This window comes from Mustela lutreola, chromosome 6 (genome assembly GCF_030435805.1).
Source record: "Mustela lutreola isolate mMusLut2 chromosome 6, mMusLut2.pri, whole genome shotgun sequence".
Lineage (NCBI taxonomy): Eukaryota > Metazoa > Chordata > Mammalia > Carnivora > Mustelidae > Mustela > Mustela lutreola.
In genome coordinates this window covers 81,564,237-81,581,545 of record NC_081295.1, presented here as the reverse complement: position 1 = coordinate 81,581,545, position 17,309 = coordinate 81,564,237, and the positions used below count along the sequence as shown (strand labels likewise).

The following is a 17,309-nucleotide window of genomic DNA, read 5'->3' as shown; positions in this document are numbered from 1 at the left end:
TCAATGGGACACAGCCAAATCCAATATGTAACATATTGTCTATGACTTCTTTTGCTCTGTCCACATTGTAGACATTAATGTAGTCATATTGTCCAAATTAACAGAGGTTGTGTAAGAGATGGAATGGTCCACAAAGCCTTAAATATTTACTATCTGGGCCTTTATAGAAAAAGTTGGCCAACTCCTAATGTATAACAAAAATACAAACCTTCCAAAATCCCAAATACATAGAAAAGGAAATGTAGTAAATTTTAAAAAAATGAAACAGTTAACTCTAACCATATTGGTAATGCCAATAAATGTGGATGTGCTTAATTCATACATTAGAAGAAAAAGATCTTCAGGTCATTCATAAAGCAAAATAAAGTAAGACCAACTGTATGCTCTATATAAGAGAACAGACTGAGGCAGCTTTTCTGCCCATAGGTCCTGTCCCCACGTTATAATAAAAAGACCCCAAAAATAAAAATAAAAAAAAATTTGAACAATTTAAAAAAGAACAAACTGAAATCTAATGGTTAATCATGAAGGAATGAACAAAGATATATTAGGCAAATGCACTAATATGATATCAGAAGTTGTGATCTTAATACCGCGCAAGGCAACTTTCCGACCAAAAGCCAACGACAAAGAAGTATAAATGCCAAAGCCACAGCAACACATTCAGAAAGAAAAAGCTATGAGAGATACAAAGAGAACCCAGCAGACACAGAATAACAATAGATGAATACACCATTCTCAGTCTAAGACATGTCAAACATACAAAAGTTAAGTAAAGATACAGGGGACCTAAACAACATCATTTATAAGGCACAGTTTACGTGTGTATATTACATGGTGATCACAGAGAACAGAACTTCTCAAGCACACATGGACCAGCCATGGAACTGTCTTTATATTAGGCCACCAAAACAAAACAAAACAAAACAAAACAAAACAAAAAAACAAAAACAAAACAAAAAACCTTATGAAGTTCTTTAAGGTACAAATAATACAGACAACAACTAGAAATTAATAACATCAAAACACAAGTAAATTTTAAAAGTTTCTTCTACCTGAAACTAAAGAACTCTTTAAAGCAAATTCTTGGTAGAAAGGGGACATACAAATTCAAATTGCAGAATTTCTTAAAAAATATGAAAAGATGAGAATACTACATATAATAATTATTGAAGCAGTACCGAAGACGATATGTATATATCTATATCTATCTATATATACACTATCTTTTGCATAAGAGATTCAAACACATGCTCATGCAACCCCCCACCATGTGTTTTTGCTTATTTTTGCAAAAAAGCAAACAAGGAAGGATAAATCAGAAACCAATAAAAAACATAACCGTAAAAGACAGGAAAAAATAGGATGGAAGAGGTAGGGATAAGAGTGTTGTATCTTTGGTATATCTTTTTATATAGTATTGACTTTTGAAACATGTTTTACAGTTCAGAAAATAAAATAAAATTTTAAAAAGACTAAAAAAAGCAAACTGTAAAAGTGAACACAAGCATAAATTTAAAACCCTATTTCCTAACTATCGAGTCAATAAGATGACCACACAAAGAAAATAATTAATTCAAATAACCTTTGAATATGCATTCTGACCAAATATGACTTTATTGGAGTATATTCTAAGAATAAGAAAAACTGCAAAGAAGGCTTGAATATTAGTTTTTTTGTGGTTGTTATTACTGGCAACAGTGTTGGTATAATAATTCTGAAATTATTTGGCAGACTTGATTGAGTTCAGAAACACAAGGAGTTTTGTGAACTTTCATATACATATGAAATAAAATAACTTTGGAGAGTTGTAAATCCTAACTTACCCTAACCTAACAGGACTGGTTAGAAAACAAAGATTTTTTTTTAAAGTACACAAATACTTGCACAACAATTTAAATGTACTTAATGTGCTTAAAAATGTTTGTGAATTTTACCATATGGTAGGCATGGAGCCATGATATTGACATCTACCAAACTGGTAAGTTGAGACTTCCCTTGGAAGAAGGGTTTTGTTATTTTCTTTCACAGATGACTATATTGAGGCCCAGAGGTGGCAATTATGTTGCATAAGACCAGAAAGTAGTAACAGAGACTAGAATTGACTGTGGGTTTCTCTGACCTCAAAGCTTATGCTTTTTCCCCCATAAACAATCAATTTTTCAAAAAGAATATTAACAATTTAGTTTTGCTTATTTTTAAATATAATTTAATTTTTAAAAACATTTTGAGATAAATAAGATAAATAATAAATAAATAAATAAGATAAATAATAAATGAAAGATAGTATTTATTTATTTGAGAGAGAGAGAGAGCACCAGCAGGGGAGGAACAGAGGAGGAGGGAGAGGAAGAGGGGAAAAACTTCAAGCCCACTCTGCGCTTGGGCTCCATCTCACAACCCTGAGAACACGACCTGATCAGAAACAAAGAGTCTGATGCTTAAGGGACTGAGCCACCCAGGTACTTTTGCTTTATTTAAATGAAGGGACATTCACTGCTTCTGTTATTGTTGAATATTTGTTGTTCTGAGTAGTGATAGTGGCAGTTTTAAGGACTTTTACCAAGAATTCACAAGGAGGGAAATAATTCCAGAGGAAAGGTGTTTGTTCTTTTGGACACTAACATCTGCCCTTCCTAGGTGTTGTTTCCGGTCATAGCCTCTGCCTGGAAAATATGGAGCCTAACAACTCAAGGTGGAAGAGATTCAAATCCAAGCCATATGCCTCATCTGTTTTTTAAACACAATTTTAAATTCTTGAATAGTATAAAAAATGTGAAATCTGGTTGAAATACATGTTCAGGCATTAGAAACATTATGTTCAGAAGCAAAAGCAGCACATGCTAAATGCTCATCCACGTGAGGTGGCCCTGTTACCTCTGGGAACTGGCTGTCTGGTAAGTTCAGAGACTTCAGGAACCTAAGCTGTGTTTGTACAACAAGGTAATTAAAAAATATCTTCACGAAATTGCTCAAGTTGAAACCCTTTCAAGATGGAGAAATTTAAAAACCATTACATAATAATACAGTTATGCAACATTTACAAATTGTGTTTTAAAATGCATGATAAGGGACGCCTGGGTGGCTCAGTTGGTTAAGCAGCTGCCTTCAGCTCAGGTCATGATCCCAGCATCCTGGGATCGAGTCCCACATCGGGCTCCTTGCTCCGCAGGGAGCCTGCTTCTCCCTCTGACTCTGCCTTCCACTCTGTCTGCCTGTGCTCGCTCTCACTCTCTCTCTCTCTTACAAATAAATAAATAAAATCTTTTAAAAAAATGTTTAAAATGCATGATAAAAATTAAATAGTAAGGGACGCCTGGGTGGCTCAACTGGTTAAGTGGCTGCCTTGGGCTCAGGTCATGATCCCAGCGTCCTGGGATCGAGTCCTGCATCGGGCTCCTTGCTCAGCGGGAGCCTGCTTCTCCCTCTGCCTCTGCCTCTGCCTACCACTCTGTCTGCTTGTGCTCACTCTTGCTCCTCTCTCTCTCACAAATAAATAAATAAAATCTTTAAAAAAAAATTAAATAGTAAAAATGTCTTTATGAATCCAGAAGTAGTTATGTAGGGTGTGGAACAAATCAGAATGCCACCGACACCCAACACCTGGATGAATAAGAACTACTGTAGGGATAATAACTAGAAGAGAACAAAGATCCTATAATTCCTGGAATGTGGTAAATTATAGTAATCCTTAAATGAAATAGATATGCCAAAAAGCTTCAAAAAATAAAAGTTCTTGCATATATGTAACGAAGCTGAGAGGCTAAAATATCAAGTCTGATCCATGCAGTTCAAAGAGGTATTAAAGTTTGGATAGTAGCCAAGACAAAAGAGAAACATTTGAAGAATTTTATCTTGAAAAGATAACCATACAAATGTTTACCATAATAATAACCATAATACCAATATCTACCGTGGTACAATGGTCAAAAAGTAAGCCCTTAAGAAAAGTTCGTAATATCATATCATTCAAAGTGCTTCTCATGCAAATGTCCTTTGGTACATATTACATATTTGACAAATGGTTTAAAGGAGAAATAATTTGAAACTGACTGTAAATATGAGTAGCACATGTTTTCTAGTTGTAAACTGTCTCCTTTCCCAATGAACAAAAAATTCCAATCTGAAAATTATTAAAATTATTTCCTTTAGAAGATGTCACTACAAGTTAAAAAAAGGGTTTTACTGATGATAAATATATTATCTCTTCCTAGACAGTTGTTCCTTTCCATTCCCTTCATCCATCCTTCTGTGGTAGCTTACTATCCAAGTCCACCACCAGCAGTCAAACTTAGGCCATGAACTTGTACCCATCCATACACTGTTACCAATCCGGGAAGAGATAAATAAAAAAAAGTAAGTGTTTGGAAATTTCAATAGCAATTTCACAGAATGATTTCAAGTCTATTGAATCTAAAAATAAAATATATGGAGGAAATAATTAAAAACATGGGTTTACATTAAACTAAGGATTATTGTGGTATAATTTATGTAGAGTAAAATCCAACTTTTTTAGGTGCCCCTCTACAGTCAATCTCTTATCCTAATGCCCAATCCTTGGCAACCACTGATCTGATTTCTCTTCTTACAATTTTGCCTTTTCTAGAATTTCATATAAATGGAATCATAAACTAAGTAGTTATTGTGCCTGGCATCTTTCACTTCACATAGCACTTTTAAGATTCAATCATGTTGTTGCATGTATCAATAGTTCTATCTTTCTAGTAGTATTCTACTATATGAATTTATCAAAATATTTATCCATCCACCAGCTGATGGATTTCTGGGTTATTTTCCATCGTGGATGATGATGAATGCTATAAGCATTTATATGTAAGTCATTTTTTTGTAAATAAACATTCAAGTGTTCTAGCACCATTTTTTGAAAAAATGATTATCCTTTTTTTTTTAATTATCTTGGCATTGTTCTTAAAAATCAACTAACTTTATATCTATGATTCTATTTCTGGACCCATATTCTCTTCCACTGATGTATGTCTATCTTTATACCAATGCTATGCTATCTTGATTATTGTAGCTTTATAGTAAATCCTGAAATAAATTAAATTTTACTGATCTGTTCTTTTTCAAAATTGTTTTGGCTATTCTAGTTCCTGTGCTTTTCCATATAAAATTTAAAATTGCCGATTTCTGCAAACTTGCTGGGATTTTAACTGAAATTGTATAGATTCTATAGATCCCTTTGAGGAAAACAGGTATCTTAACAACATTGTCTTCTGATGAATGAAAGAGTATGTATCACCACTTACGTAGGTCTTCTTTAATTTCTTACACCAATGTTCTGTAGTTTTTATTGGAAAAATCTAGAATGTGTTTTGCTAGATTTATCCCTAAACATTTCATATTTGTGGATACTATTATAAGTAGTATGTTTTACTTCAGTTTCTAATTATTCATTGGTAGCATTTAGAAATATAATAAATTTTTATATACCCATCTTGCATCCTGTGACTTTTAAAACTCATTTATTAGTTCTAATACCTATTTCATTGATTCTTTTGAGATCTTCTATGGAGACAATCATGTCATATAGACAGTTTCAGCTTCTTCCTTTCCAAACTGAATGTCTTTTATTTCTTTTTTTTTTGCATTATTAAAATGACTAGAATTTCCAGTACAATACTGGCCAGAAGTGGTAAGACTAGACATCCTTGACATGCTCCCAATCTTAAGTGGAAAACATTTCACTTCATCAGAAAGTGTGAAATGTTTCTTTTCAGTTTTCCAAAATGACATTTAAATAGACAGGTGGACTTTTCTTATTTGCTGAGAATGTTTATCATTACTGGGTATTTAATTTTGTTTGATATGCTTTTTACATCTACTGAGATGTTTTCTTTTTTCTTCCACTGATATTATGAATTTACATTGATTGATTTTCAAATATTACATCAACTTTGCATTTCTGGATGATCCTGCCTTGGTTGTAACATAGGATGTTTTTAATATACTGCTGGATTTAATTTACTTAAGTATTATTAAGAATTCTCATGTCATGGGACACGTGGCTGGCTCAGTTGATACATCATGTACTCTAGATCTCAGGGCTGTGAGTTCAAGCCTCACACTGAGTGTGGAGCCTACTTTAAAAAAAGAAAAAAGAATTTTCATGTCTTATGTTCAGTGAATATAATTCTGTAGTTTCACTTTCTTGTAATGTCTTGGTCAGGTTTTGGTGTTTCCATGGAATATTTTTTTGCCATCTTTTAACTTACCTATGCAGTTGAATTTAAAGTCAGTTTCTTGAAGGCAGCATTTAGTTGAGTCTTGCTTTTCTATCCAATCTGACAATCGCTGCCTTTTAATTGTTTACATGATTATTAATATAATTATTGATATGGCTGAATTTCTATCTACCATCTAGCTAACTGCATTTTATTTGTCCCATCTATTCTTTGTTCACTTTTTCTTCTCTTCTTGTATTCTTTTGTATTATTTTTTTATGATTCCATTTTACCTCTACCACTGCTTTGTTATTTACTCCTCTTTTATCTTTTAGTGGTTGTTCTAGAGTTTACATCTTTAACTTCTTACAGTTTACCTTCAAATAATATTATAACACTTCGTGTATAGTGTAAGGCCATTAGTGTCTGTAAGGCCATGAGAGTTGTTCTGGGTATTGGCCTTGTTGTTATGTGTATCCTCAATGTATCACAGACTTTGAATTCTTTCACTGTTGAGCTGTTGTTACGTTGTGCATCTAGATGGGGGTTGTAGCACAGTGCTGGAAGACCATTCTCAGTGTTTCTACTCTACCTTCAGCTTTCAACAGTCACCGCACACCTCACCACAACCATACCCCTGTGCCTTCCCTACTGACAGACTGCTTGTTACTAGGTGTTAGGCTTATTTGGGGGCCAAGTTGGTTTTTGGTCTCCTGTTCTGAGGCAGTGTCTGTGAGCCTGCTTTTGGATAGGATGGGCTACAAAACTGAAAACCTTTCTGTCCCTTCCACCTGGTGGCAGCAGAACCCTGCCATCTATCTGTGGTGGTCCTGGGACAGGAGGAGTTGTTCTGTTCTTGTCCCCATGGTACACACCTCTGTTTTGCCTTGGTTTAGGAAGCTGAACCTGAAGAGTGTTTCCAGCCCTTCCCTCACGAGAAAAAGGCTTTTACTTCTACCCTTCTCCTGGAAGAACCATTTTGCCTAGCTCCTGTGGGAGGGAAGGATGATGCTCTAACCTCTTCCCGAAGTAGAAAGGTTTTGGGTATTTTTGCTTCTATTCTTCTGCCAAGATGCCATGGGTTGCAGACCTGTGGAGAATGGCTTGCAACTGAGAACTCCCCTTGGATTTGGAGCTCTCAGTTATTCAAAACTAACATGCTAGCCCATGCTTAGAAATCAAGGAATTTTAAAAATTTTAGTTCTTTCTTATTTGCTTCTACAGTAGCCACTTCTTCCTCTCATCTCTGTCAAAGGTAAACAGTTTGTGTGCCTCATCCCTCCTCAGATGGGCTGTCACACTTTAGAATTAAGTTCCCTTGATTTCCTTCTAAATCAGCTCTCTGATATGTTCAAGGGAAGTTATGATTTTTGCAGGCTATTTAGATTTTTCTTGTTAGGATGGGAGTGACATGCTCTTACAGCTTTCCACACCATGGAAATGGAAGAACAACTTAGATTTATGTTTTGTATATCTTTGCTTTTTAATTTCATTTTCTAAAATAATCTTACGACATATTTACAGATAGCAAAAAAGGTTCATACTAATTCACACCTAGCAGAGGGTAAGGTACGAGGTATGGGTAATCAAGTATTTTCACTTTAAATAAAAAATTCCTAACATAGTAATATGCCCACTGTAGATATACATTATTGAATGAGAGAATAAGTTGGATCCTACATTGAAAGCTCTTCATAAGTCCCCTCCATAAATTAAGTCAACCTACATTTATACTTTAGTTTTGCCGTTCTTCATCCCAGCAACTCATTTTTACTTCCTCATTCACCTCCATGGGGATGCTAACTTGTGTCTTGATGAACGTACTGATAATCCCTGATAAGACCAAACATACCTTGCAGTTCAATAAGGTTCACATTTTTCCATGATCATATTATTAACTAATCTCATTATTTCCATAGATTTTAAAGAAAAGAAACTCTTACCCAGCCTTAGCAACACTTATGGTTTGTTGCTCCATTGCCTCGTGGATACTGGTTCTGTCATGCTCTTTGAGGCTGTTAAACTCATCGATACAGCAAAGGCCCGCATCTGCGAGAACTAACGCACCAGCCTCCAAATTCCATTCTCCTGAGTCTTTCACAGCAGTTACTGTCAGACCTAAGGAAACAAGCAAGCTATGTCAGCTTTTACTTCCCAAAGCATTTCTTATACCTATGAGGGAAAAGTACCTACATTTTAAATGGAAAAGAGTCAATGCTTTTATTTCTAATCTGTCAAGAGTGAATGGCATCAGACAGACCTAGTGGTTCCCAAGGGGAGAAGGAATGGGAGGATGGACAAAATAAGTGAAAGGAATTAAGAGGAACAAACTTATAAATGAGTCATAGGGATGTAAATAAAGTACAGCATAGAGAATATAGTCAATAATATTGTAATAATTTTGTATGGTGACAGATGGTAACGACTGAGCACAGTAAGCATTTCATAATGTATCTAATTGTCGAATCACTATGTTGTATACCTGAAATGAATATAATATTGTATGTCAACTATACTTCATTAAGAAAAAATGGATGGCATTAGGAAAACTGTTTCTGGTATCCAGGAACTGGAAGGCCTCAGAAGATCCTATGTTCTAAAAATATAAGATGTGTTATTAAGTATTTTATAGCAACCAGAAGTCTCCAAATTTTCTCTTTCCTTGCTAGGTACCCTCACTGAACAGAAGGGCAAATAGATCTCCAGAGATCTTCTGACAAGAGGTTCTATATAATAGGCTGTTTATAGAGAAGGTCCAAAAGACAGAAAACAGGAGATATTAGAGTCCAATGATGAAAACGAGAAGTTTGCTCCTAGTCACATCAAAGAAAGATGACTCCTTTAATATGTCTTTTTTGGTATTGATTCATCCTTTATACCAGAGTGGTCAAAAGCAAGAACTCTGGGGGCGCCTGGCTGGTTCCATCAGTTAAGCATCTGACTCTTGGTTTCAGCCCAGGTCATGACCTTGGGTTTATGAGATTGAGCCCTGTGGTGGGCTCAGTGCAGTGTCTGGTTGAGATTCTTTCTCTCTCCCTTTCCCTCTGGTCCTCTCCCAACTTGTGCATGTGCACTCTCTAAAATAAATAAACAAACAAATGAAGTCTTAAAAAAATAAAATAAAAAGGCAAAGGCTTTGGAGTCACACAGACTTGGATCTTAAATTCTGGATCTGTCATTCTGGTTGTGAATACTGTAGGCAAGTTTCCTAATATGTTTTATAAAACATATAACAATGGAATGTATCTTACAGAGTCTTGGATGTTCAAACAGAATATAATAAAACTCTTTAAAAGGTATATGACAGATACTGAGTACTGTAAAATAAAGGAAAAGAAATTAACAAACATCCGATCAAAAAGGAAAAAATGAACTATATATTTTCAGACAATATGATTATGTATAAAATTCCAAGTCATGTACAAAAGAGCTACTAGAACTAAGTGAGTATAGCAAGGATATAGGATGCAAGTTAATATACAAAAACCAGTCATATCTCTATATATTAGAAAAGTATTAAAAACTGCAATTAAAACACAATACAAGTTGGGGCATCTGGGAGGCTCAGTCAGTTAAGTGTCTTTCTTTGGCTCAGGTCATGATCCCAGTGTTCCCAGTCAAGCCCCACTGTTGGGCTCCCTGTTCATTAGTGAGTTTCTTCCCCCTCTGCCCCTCTCCCTGCTCATGCTCTCTCTCTCTCAAATAAATAAAATACTTTTAAAAATAAATAAATAAAAATAATAGAATTTATAATAGCACCTGAAAATATGAAATACCTGGGTATAAATCTTTAAAAATGTGCAAGACCTGAGCTGTGAATTTGAGCCCCACCTGGGTGCGGATTACTAAAAATAATAATAATAATAATTACAAAAAATAATGTGCAAGATCTGTATGTAAGAACTACAAAACACCGATGAAGGAAATCAAAGATAACTAATTAAGTAAAGAGATATTCCATGTTCATGAATTGAAAAACTCAGTATTTATTTATTTAAAAGATTTTATTTATTTATTTGTCAGAGAGAGTGAGCACAAGCCGGGAGTGGCAGGAAGTGGCTCCTTACTGAGCAAGGAGCCTGATGCAGAACTCAATCTCAGGACCCTGGGATCACGACCTGAGCTGAAGGCAAACGCTGAACCGACTGAGCCACACAGACATCCCTGAAAAATGCAGTATTTTAAAGACGCTTCCCCAAATTGTTCTATAATTATCCCTACATTGGTCGATAGATTCAATGCAATTCCAAACTCAAAATTTTTTAAAAAGATTTATTTATTTATTTATTTATTTATTTATTTGAGAGAAAAGAGAGAGCAAGCAGTGGCGGTGCCAAGGGAGAGAAAGTCCTAAGCAGACTGTGCACTGGGCACAGAACATGATGAGGACTCAATTTCACTACCCTGAGATCACGACCTGAGTGAAAACCAAGAGTCAGACACTTAACCAACTGTACCACCCAGAAACACCACCCCTCCAACAAAATCCTAATTTGGTTTTTCTTTTTATAGAAATTGACAGAGTCATCCCAAAATTTATATGGAAAAGTAAAGGAAATAGAAGAATCAAACCAAAAAAAACAAAGTAGGAGGTCATGATTTAATTTCCACATTTACTACAAAGCTATAGTAATTAATTCAGCATCATATTAGAAAAAGAAAAGACAGAGAGAACAATGGAATAGAGTCCAACAATAGGCCCACACATTTTGATAAAAATGCAAAAGCAATTCAAGGAAGAAAAGATAATCTGCTCTATAAATGGTGCTGGAATAACTGGATAGCCTTATGCAAAAAGGAAAATAAAATCTATCTTGATCCCTATGTCAAATCTGATACATAAATTAACTCAATGAATGAAAGGATCTAAATGAAAAACATAAAACTTATAGATGAAAGCTCATAGAAGAAAATACAAGAGAAAATCTATGTGAGTTCTTCTGTTTTTCAGTCCAGCATTTAAGGAGCTCAGAAGTTGCCGCAAGTTGCCACTTGTTTAACAGTAAGTAAAAACCTGAACAAACTGAAATATCAGTAATTATTTTAAGATGTAGAGAAATGAGGTCATAGGGTATACTACTGTCCCCCAAATTAGGAAGACAGACAGAGAATCACAACTTACCAGGGCTGTTACCTCTATGGGAACCAGTAAAGAAAACCTGAACCGTAATTGATGAATTGCTAGAGGCTCAGTGTGGACAACTCTGAGAATTAAAATCTCCATTCATGGGGGACTCTAGACTTTTATGAGTTTTAGCTCCAAAAGTCATCCCAGGTTGTCACATTAAATACTGGCAATTTTTCTCTGATAGTATAAACAAAGAGATGGAAAGTCAAAGAGAAAAATTTAAAAAAAAATTCTTGAGATCAGAAACACTGGAAAAGAAAGGAAGAATGCCTTTGGTGGGCTCATTAGTGGACTGGACAAGTCTGAGTAAAGAATCTCTGAATGTAAAGATAGTATAAGTTTCAATGGAAACTTCCAAAACTGAAAAGCAAACAGGAGAAAAGGTGAAAAATAACACAACAGAATCCAATAACTGTGGGACAACTCTAAAAGGTATAGCATGTCATGGGAAGCCAGAATGAGAAGAAAGGGAAAAAGGAACAGCAATAATATTTGAAGCAATAATGACTAAGAATTAGTCATTAATTGATTAACTAATGTCAGACACCAAACCATGGATCCAGAAAACTCAAGATAATACTAAGCAGGAAAACTGTTTAAAAAAACCCCACAAAACTACATGGAGGCACATATTTAAATGTCATATTTAAATGTCATATTTAATGTCATATTTAAATGTCAGAAAATTAAATGTAGGGCACCTGGGTGGCTCAGTGGGTTAAGCCTCTGCCTTCAGCTCGGGTCATGATCTCAGGGTCCTGGGATTGAGTCCCGCATCAGGCTCTCTGCTCAGCAGAGAGCATGTTTCCCCCTCTCTCTCTGCCTGCCTCCCTGCCTACTTGTGATTTCTCTCTCTGTGTATCAAATAAATAAATAAAATCTTAAAAAAAAAATAAAGGAAGAAAGAAAATCAAACGTAAAGAAAAATTTTGGAAAGAAATCAAAGGAAAAATACAACTTACCTGCAGAGGAGCAAAGATGAGAATTATATCAAATTTCCCTCAGAAACCATGTAAGTAACAAAGATAGAGTTAAATATTCAAAGTATCAAGAGAAAAAGCCTGCCAGCCTAGAATTCTGTACCTTTTGTGAAATTATCTTCAAAAGTGAAAAAGAAAAAAAAATTTTTTTTGAGGCAATTTGTTGCCTGGAGACTTGCTTTGCAAGAAATACTAAGGGAAGTTCTTTAGAGAGAAGGAAAATGATATAGGTCAGAAGCTCAGATCTACACAAAGAGACCTGGTTGGCTCAGTGGGAAAGCATACAACTCTTGGTCTTGGGGATGTGAGTTTTAACACCAAATGGGGTATAGAGATTACTTATATAAATAAACTTAAAAAAAAACACTTCATATCTACATAAAGTAAGGAGGAATGAAGAAGGACTACATAACATAAAAACTTCTGTTTTTCTTATTCTTAATTCACCTAATAGTAGTTTGTTAAAAATAATAGTAATAATGTATTCAAATATGTATGCTTATATGTGTTTATGTTCAAGTGAACTGAATGGGAGCAATAATAAAAAGGATGAGAGGGAAGAATTAGAAATATCTTGCTAGTTACAAGGTACTGTGCTACCCATGAAGTATTTTTAGTGTTATTTGAAAGTGGAGTTGGATTAATTGTAAATGTATATTGCAAACTCTAGAGCAACCAATTATGAAAGTTAAAAAGAAGCATAATTGATATACTAAGAGAGGAAAAAACTAGAATCAGATAAAATGCTCAATTAAAACCATAACAGGGATCGTGCTTTCAACCCGCAGCGTTGTGTTTTTTGAGTTGTTTATCAGACCACCGTCCTCAGGGTGGTCTGAAATGGACCCCAACTGCTCTTGCTCCACCGGTGGTTCCTGCACATGCGCCGGCTCTTGCAAATGCAAGGAGTGCAAATGCGTTTCTTGCAGGAAGAGCTGCTGCTCCTGCTGCCCTGCGGGCTGTGCCAAGTATGCCCAGGGCTGCATCTGCAAGGAGGCGTCGGACAAGTGCAGCTGCTGTGCCTAATCCCAGGGAGCCCGTTCCCGATGTAAACAGAACCACATGTACAAACCTGTAGTTTTTTGTGTGTTCATACTACCTGACCCAGTTGCTACATTCCCATTTTTGTGATCTCTTTGAATGAGAGTAAATTCATCTAGATTGTTCTAACAAAAAACAAACAAACAAACAAACAAAAAAACCATAATAGGCAGAAAAGTGGAAGATAAAAACAGGAACAAAGAACAAGCACAATAAATAAAAAATGCTAACAAATATGGCAAGTATTAATCCAGCAAGATCAATAATCACTTTGAACATTTATAGTCTAAATACACCAATTAAAAGATTATCAGAGTTGATAAAAAAATGACCCAATTATACATTCTCTATAAGAAACCCACTTTATTTTCACTTTTTTGAAACCCACTTTAAATATAAAGACATGCAGATTAAAAGTAAAGACAGAGAAAGATATACCATGTTGATACTAATCCAAAAAATATGAGAGTAACTCTATTAATTTCAGACAGAACAGATGCCAGGGCAAGAAAAATTATCAGGGAGACAGAGGAACATTACATAATGATAAAAGGGGGTCAGCACTCCAAGATGACATAACAATCCTTAATATTTATGGGCCTCTGAATATTTGAGGTAAAAACTAGTGAAAGTCAAATGAGAAGCTGATGAATTTGTATTATAGTTGGAGACCTCACCACCCCTGTATGGGAAATGGACATATCCAGCAAGCAGAAAATCAGTAAGGCCATAACTGAACTTAAAAGGACCATCAATCAACTGAACAGAACAAGCATCTATAAATGACTTCATCCAACAATAGCAAAATGTATTTTTTTCTCCCATGATCCCATGGAATATTCACCAAGATAGACCATATGCAGGACAATAAGACACAGCTTAGCAAATTTAAAAAAGAAATCATAAATCTCTCAGATCACAATATAATTAAACTAGAAAGCAATAACTGAAAGAGAACTAGAAAATCCCAAATAATGTGAAGATTAAAGAACACACTTCTAAATAACACATGGGACAAGGAAGAAATCTCAAGAGAAATTTAAAAGTGTTTTGAACTAAATAAAAATGAAAGATCTAAAATCAGTAATACAAGCTTCCACTTTAGGAAACTAGAAAATGAAGAGCAAATTAAATCCAAAGCAAGCAGAAGAAAGGAAATAATAAAAATTATAGCAGAAATCACTGAAGTTGAAAGCAGGAAATCAATAGTGAAAATCACTGAAACCAAAATTTGTTCATTGAAACCAAAATCTGTTCTTTGACAAGATAAATGAAATTGATAAGCTAAGAAAAAAAGAGGAAAGACACAAATTACTAATATCAGAAAAGAATAGGGGACACTGATCCTATTGACATGAAGCAGATAAAGAAGAAATATTACCAACAACTTAATGCCCACAAATTTGATAACCTAGATGAAATGAACTAATTCCTTGAAAAACATAAGCTACCAACTCACATAAAAAGAAACAGACAATGTGAATAGGCCCATATCCATCAAAGAAATGGAATTAATAATTAATAACCTTCTAAAATAGAAAGTATCAGGCCCAGATGGCTTCACTGGTGAATTCTACTAACATTTAAGGAAGAAATGATACCCATTCTCTACAGTTTTTGCAAAAGACAGAAGTATAGGTAATACTTCCTAACTCATTCTATGCCAGCATAACTTTAAGAGCAAAACCCAACAAAGACATTATAAGAAAACTACAGCCTATATCTCTCATGAACATAGATGATAAAATCTTCGGTAAAATATTAGCAAACTTGTGCTCATTTTGGCAGCACATATACTAGGATATCAGCAAACTAAATCCAACAATGTATAAGAAGAATTACATATAATGACCTAGTGGGATTTATCTGAGGTATACCAGGCTGGTTCAACAAGCAAAAATCAATTGATATTATTTATCACATCAACAGACTAAAGAAGGAAAAAACCTCACAGAACAGACTCGAAAGTCCATTAATAGTAGAACAGATAGAGAAATTGTTGTATATTCATACTGTGGAATATAAGACAGTAGTAAAAAATGAAGTGCAGATTAATAAACACAATACAGATGAAATATTAAAATATAATACTGAGCAAAAGAATAAACACTCTACAATTTCATTACTGTAAAGTAAAAATACCAGGCAAAAACAAATTAGTGCTAATAGACCAGACCTACATGAAATACTAGGGGAGTCTTTCGGGCTGAAACAAAAGAGCACTAAGACAGTAACTCAAGTACACATAAAGAAATAAAAGATACCAGTAAACTAACTACATAGGTAAATATTAAAAATAGTATCAATGTAATTTTGTTTGTAACTCTTTTCTTCTGATTTAAGTAAAACTGCAGAAAGCAAAAATTATAAAACTGTGTTGATCAGCTTATAATGTATAAAGATGAAATTTGTATGACAATAATAGCCCAAAAGAAGGTGGAGTGAACAGAATTTTTTTAACTTAATTTATTTATTTTCAGCATAACAGTATTCATTATTTTTTCACCACACCCAGTGCTCCATGCAGTCCATACCCTCTATAATACCCACCACCTGGTAACCCAACCTCCCACCCCCCGCCACTTCAAACCCCAGACTGTTTTTCAGAGTCCATAGTCTCTCATGATTCACCTCCCCTTCCAATTTACCCCAACTCCTTTCTCCTCTCTAACACCCTTTGTCCTCCATGATATTTGTTATGCTCCACAAATAAGTGAAACCATATGATAATTGACTCTCTCTGCTTGACTGATTTCACTCAGCATAATCTCTTCCAGTCCCGTCCATGTTGCTACAAAAGTTGGGTATTCATCCTTTCTGATGGAGGCATAATATTCCATAGTGTATATGGACCACATTTTCCTTATCCATTCGTCCGTTGAAGGGCATCTTGGTTCTTTCCATAGTTTGGCGACCGTGGCCATTGCTGCTATGAACATTGGGGTACAGATGGCCCTTCTTTTCACGACATCTGTATCTTTGGGGTAAATACCCAGGAGTGCAATTGCAGGGTCATAGGGAAGTTCTATTTTTAGTTTCTTGAGGAATCTCCACACTGCTCTCCAAAGAGGCTGCACCAACTTGCATTCCCATCAACAGTGTAAGAGGGTTCCCCTTTCTCCACATTGGAGGGAACAGAATTTTACTAGAACAAAATTTTTATATACTATAAAAATTAAATTAGTATTAACCTGAATTAGATTGGCTATAAATTAAGATACTATAACCCCCAAGAGAATCACTAAGAAAATAACCCAAAAAATACAGTAAAAGAAGAAAAAAGGTATTAAAACGATACACTAGAAATTACATCAAGCACAGAAGAGGGCAGTAATGGAGAACACGGCAACAAAGAGGACATAAGCCATATGGAAAACGTATGGGAAACATCCTACCTCATCAGTAAGTATGTTAAAAGTAAACAAACACTTTAATAAAAAGCAGTTTGCAGAATGAATACAAAGACATGATCCAATTATGTGTTGTCTACAAGAAACACACTTTAGACAGTAACCAAGAGGATTGCAGTGGCTATGGTAATATCAGAGAAATATTTTAATACTGTTTTAAAAATATGCTAATGTGAAAATACATTCACAAGTGAAGACAAGTAGATTTATCTCAGAAATGTAAGATTGAGGTACATCTGGAAACCAATTTATGTAGCATTCTCATATTAATAAAGGACAAAAAGCATATGATCATCTCAATAGAAGCAGCAAAAAGCATTTGACAAAATTCAATACTCTTTCATGTAAAAACACTCAACAAACTAGGAACAGAAGGGAAATTCCTCAACCTGATAAAGGGCATCTATAGAAAACCCACAACTAAACATCATTCGTAATGGTACAAGACTGAATATTTTCCTAAGATCAGAAACAAGATAGGGATGTTCACTCTCACTGTTTTGTTTGTTTGTTTGTTTTAAGATTTATTTATTTGAGAGAGAGAGAGCATGTGGCAGGGGAGAAA

At 34.9% G+C, this 17,309-nt stretch overlaps 2 protein-coding genes across 6 annotated transcripts in view; one reads left to right on the top strand and one right to left on the bottom strand.

Moving 5' to 3' along the window:
• The window catches only part of MCM9 (minichromosome maintenance 9 homologous recombination repair factor), a 91,566-nt gene that overhangs the window by 29,133 nt on the left and 45,124 nt on the right, over positions 1 to 17,309 (bottom strand). For 4 of the 5 annotated variants that reach the window (XR_009354671.1, XM_059177717.1, XM_059177719.1 and 1 more), the window contains one exon: positions 8,129 to 8,303. Coding sequence is in view for 4 of the 5 variants with exons in the window: in XM_059177717.1 (XP_059033700.1) it covers positions 8,129 to 8,303 (175 nt within the window). In the remaining variant the exon portion in view is untranslated. Of the gene's footprint in view, positions 1 to 8,128; positions 8,304 to 15,947; positions 16,480 to 17,309 lie in introns of those variants that run through there. The other variant, XM_059177721.1, reaches the window with a different exon arrangement.
• Positions 13,119 to 13,454, top strand: LOC131833860 (metallothionein-1-like). The gene has a single exon (XM_059177724.1). The coding sequence runs from the start codon at positions 13,134 to 13,136 to the stop codon at positions 13,317 to 13,319; it is 186 nt and encodes a 61-aa protein (XP_059033707.1). The 5' UTR covers positions 13,119 to 13,133; the 3' UTR covers positions 13,320 to 13,454.

Excerpts from the sequence above, each read along its gene's own strand:
- LOC131833860 (XM_059177724.1), top strand. The coding sequence starts at position 13,134 with ATGGACCCCAACTGCTCTTGCTCCACCGGTGGTTCCTGCACATGCGCC.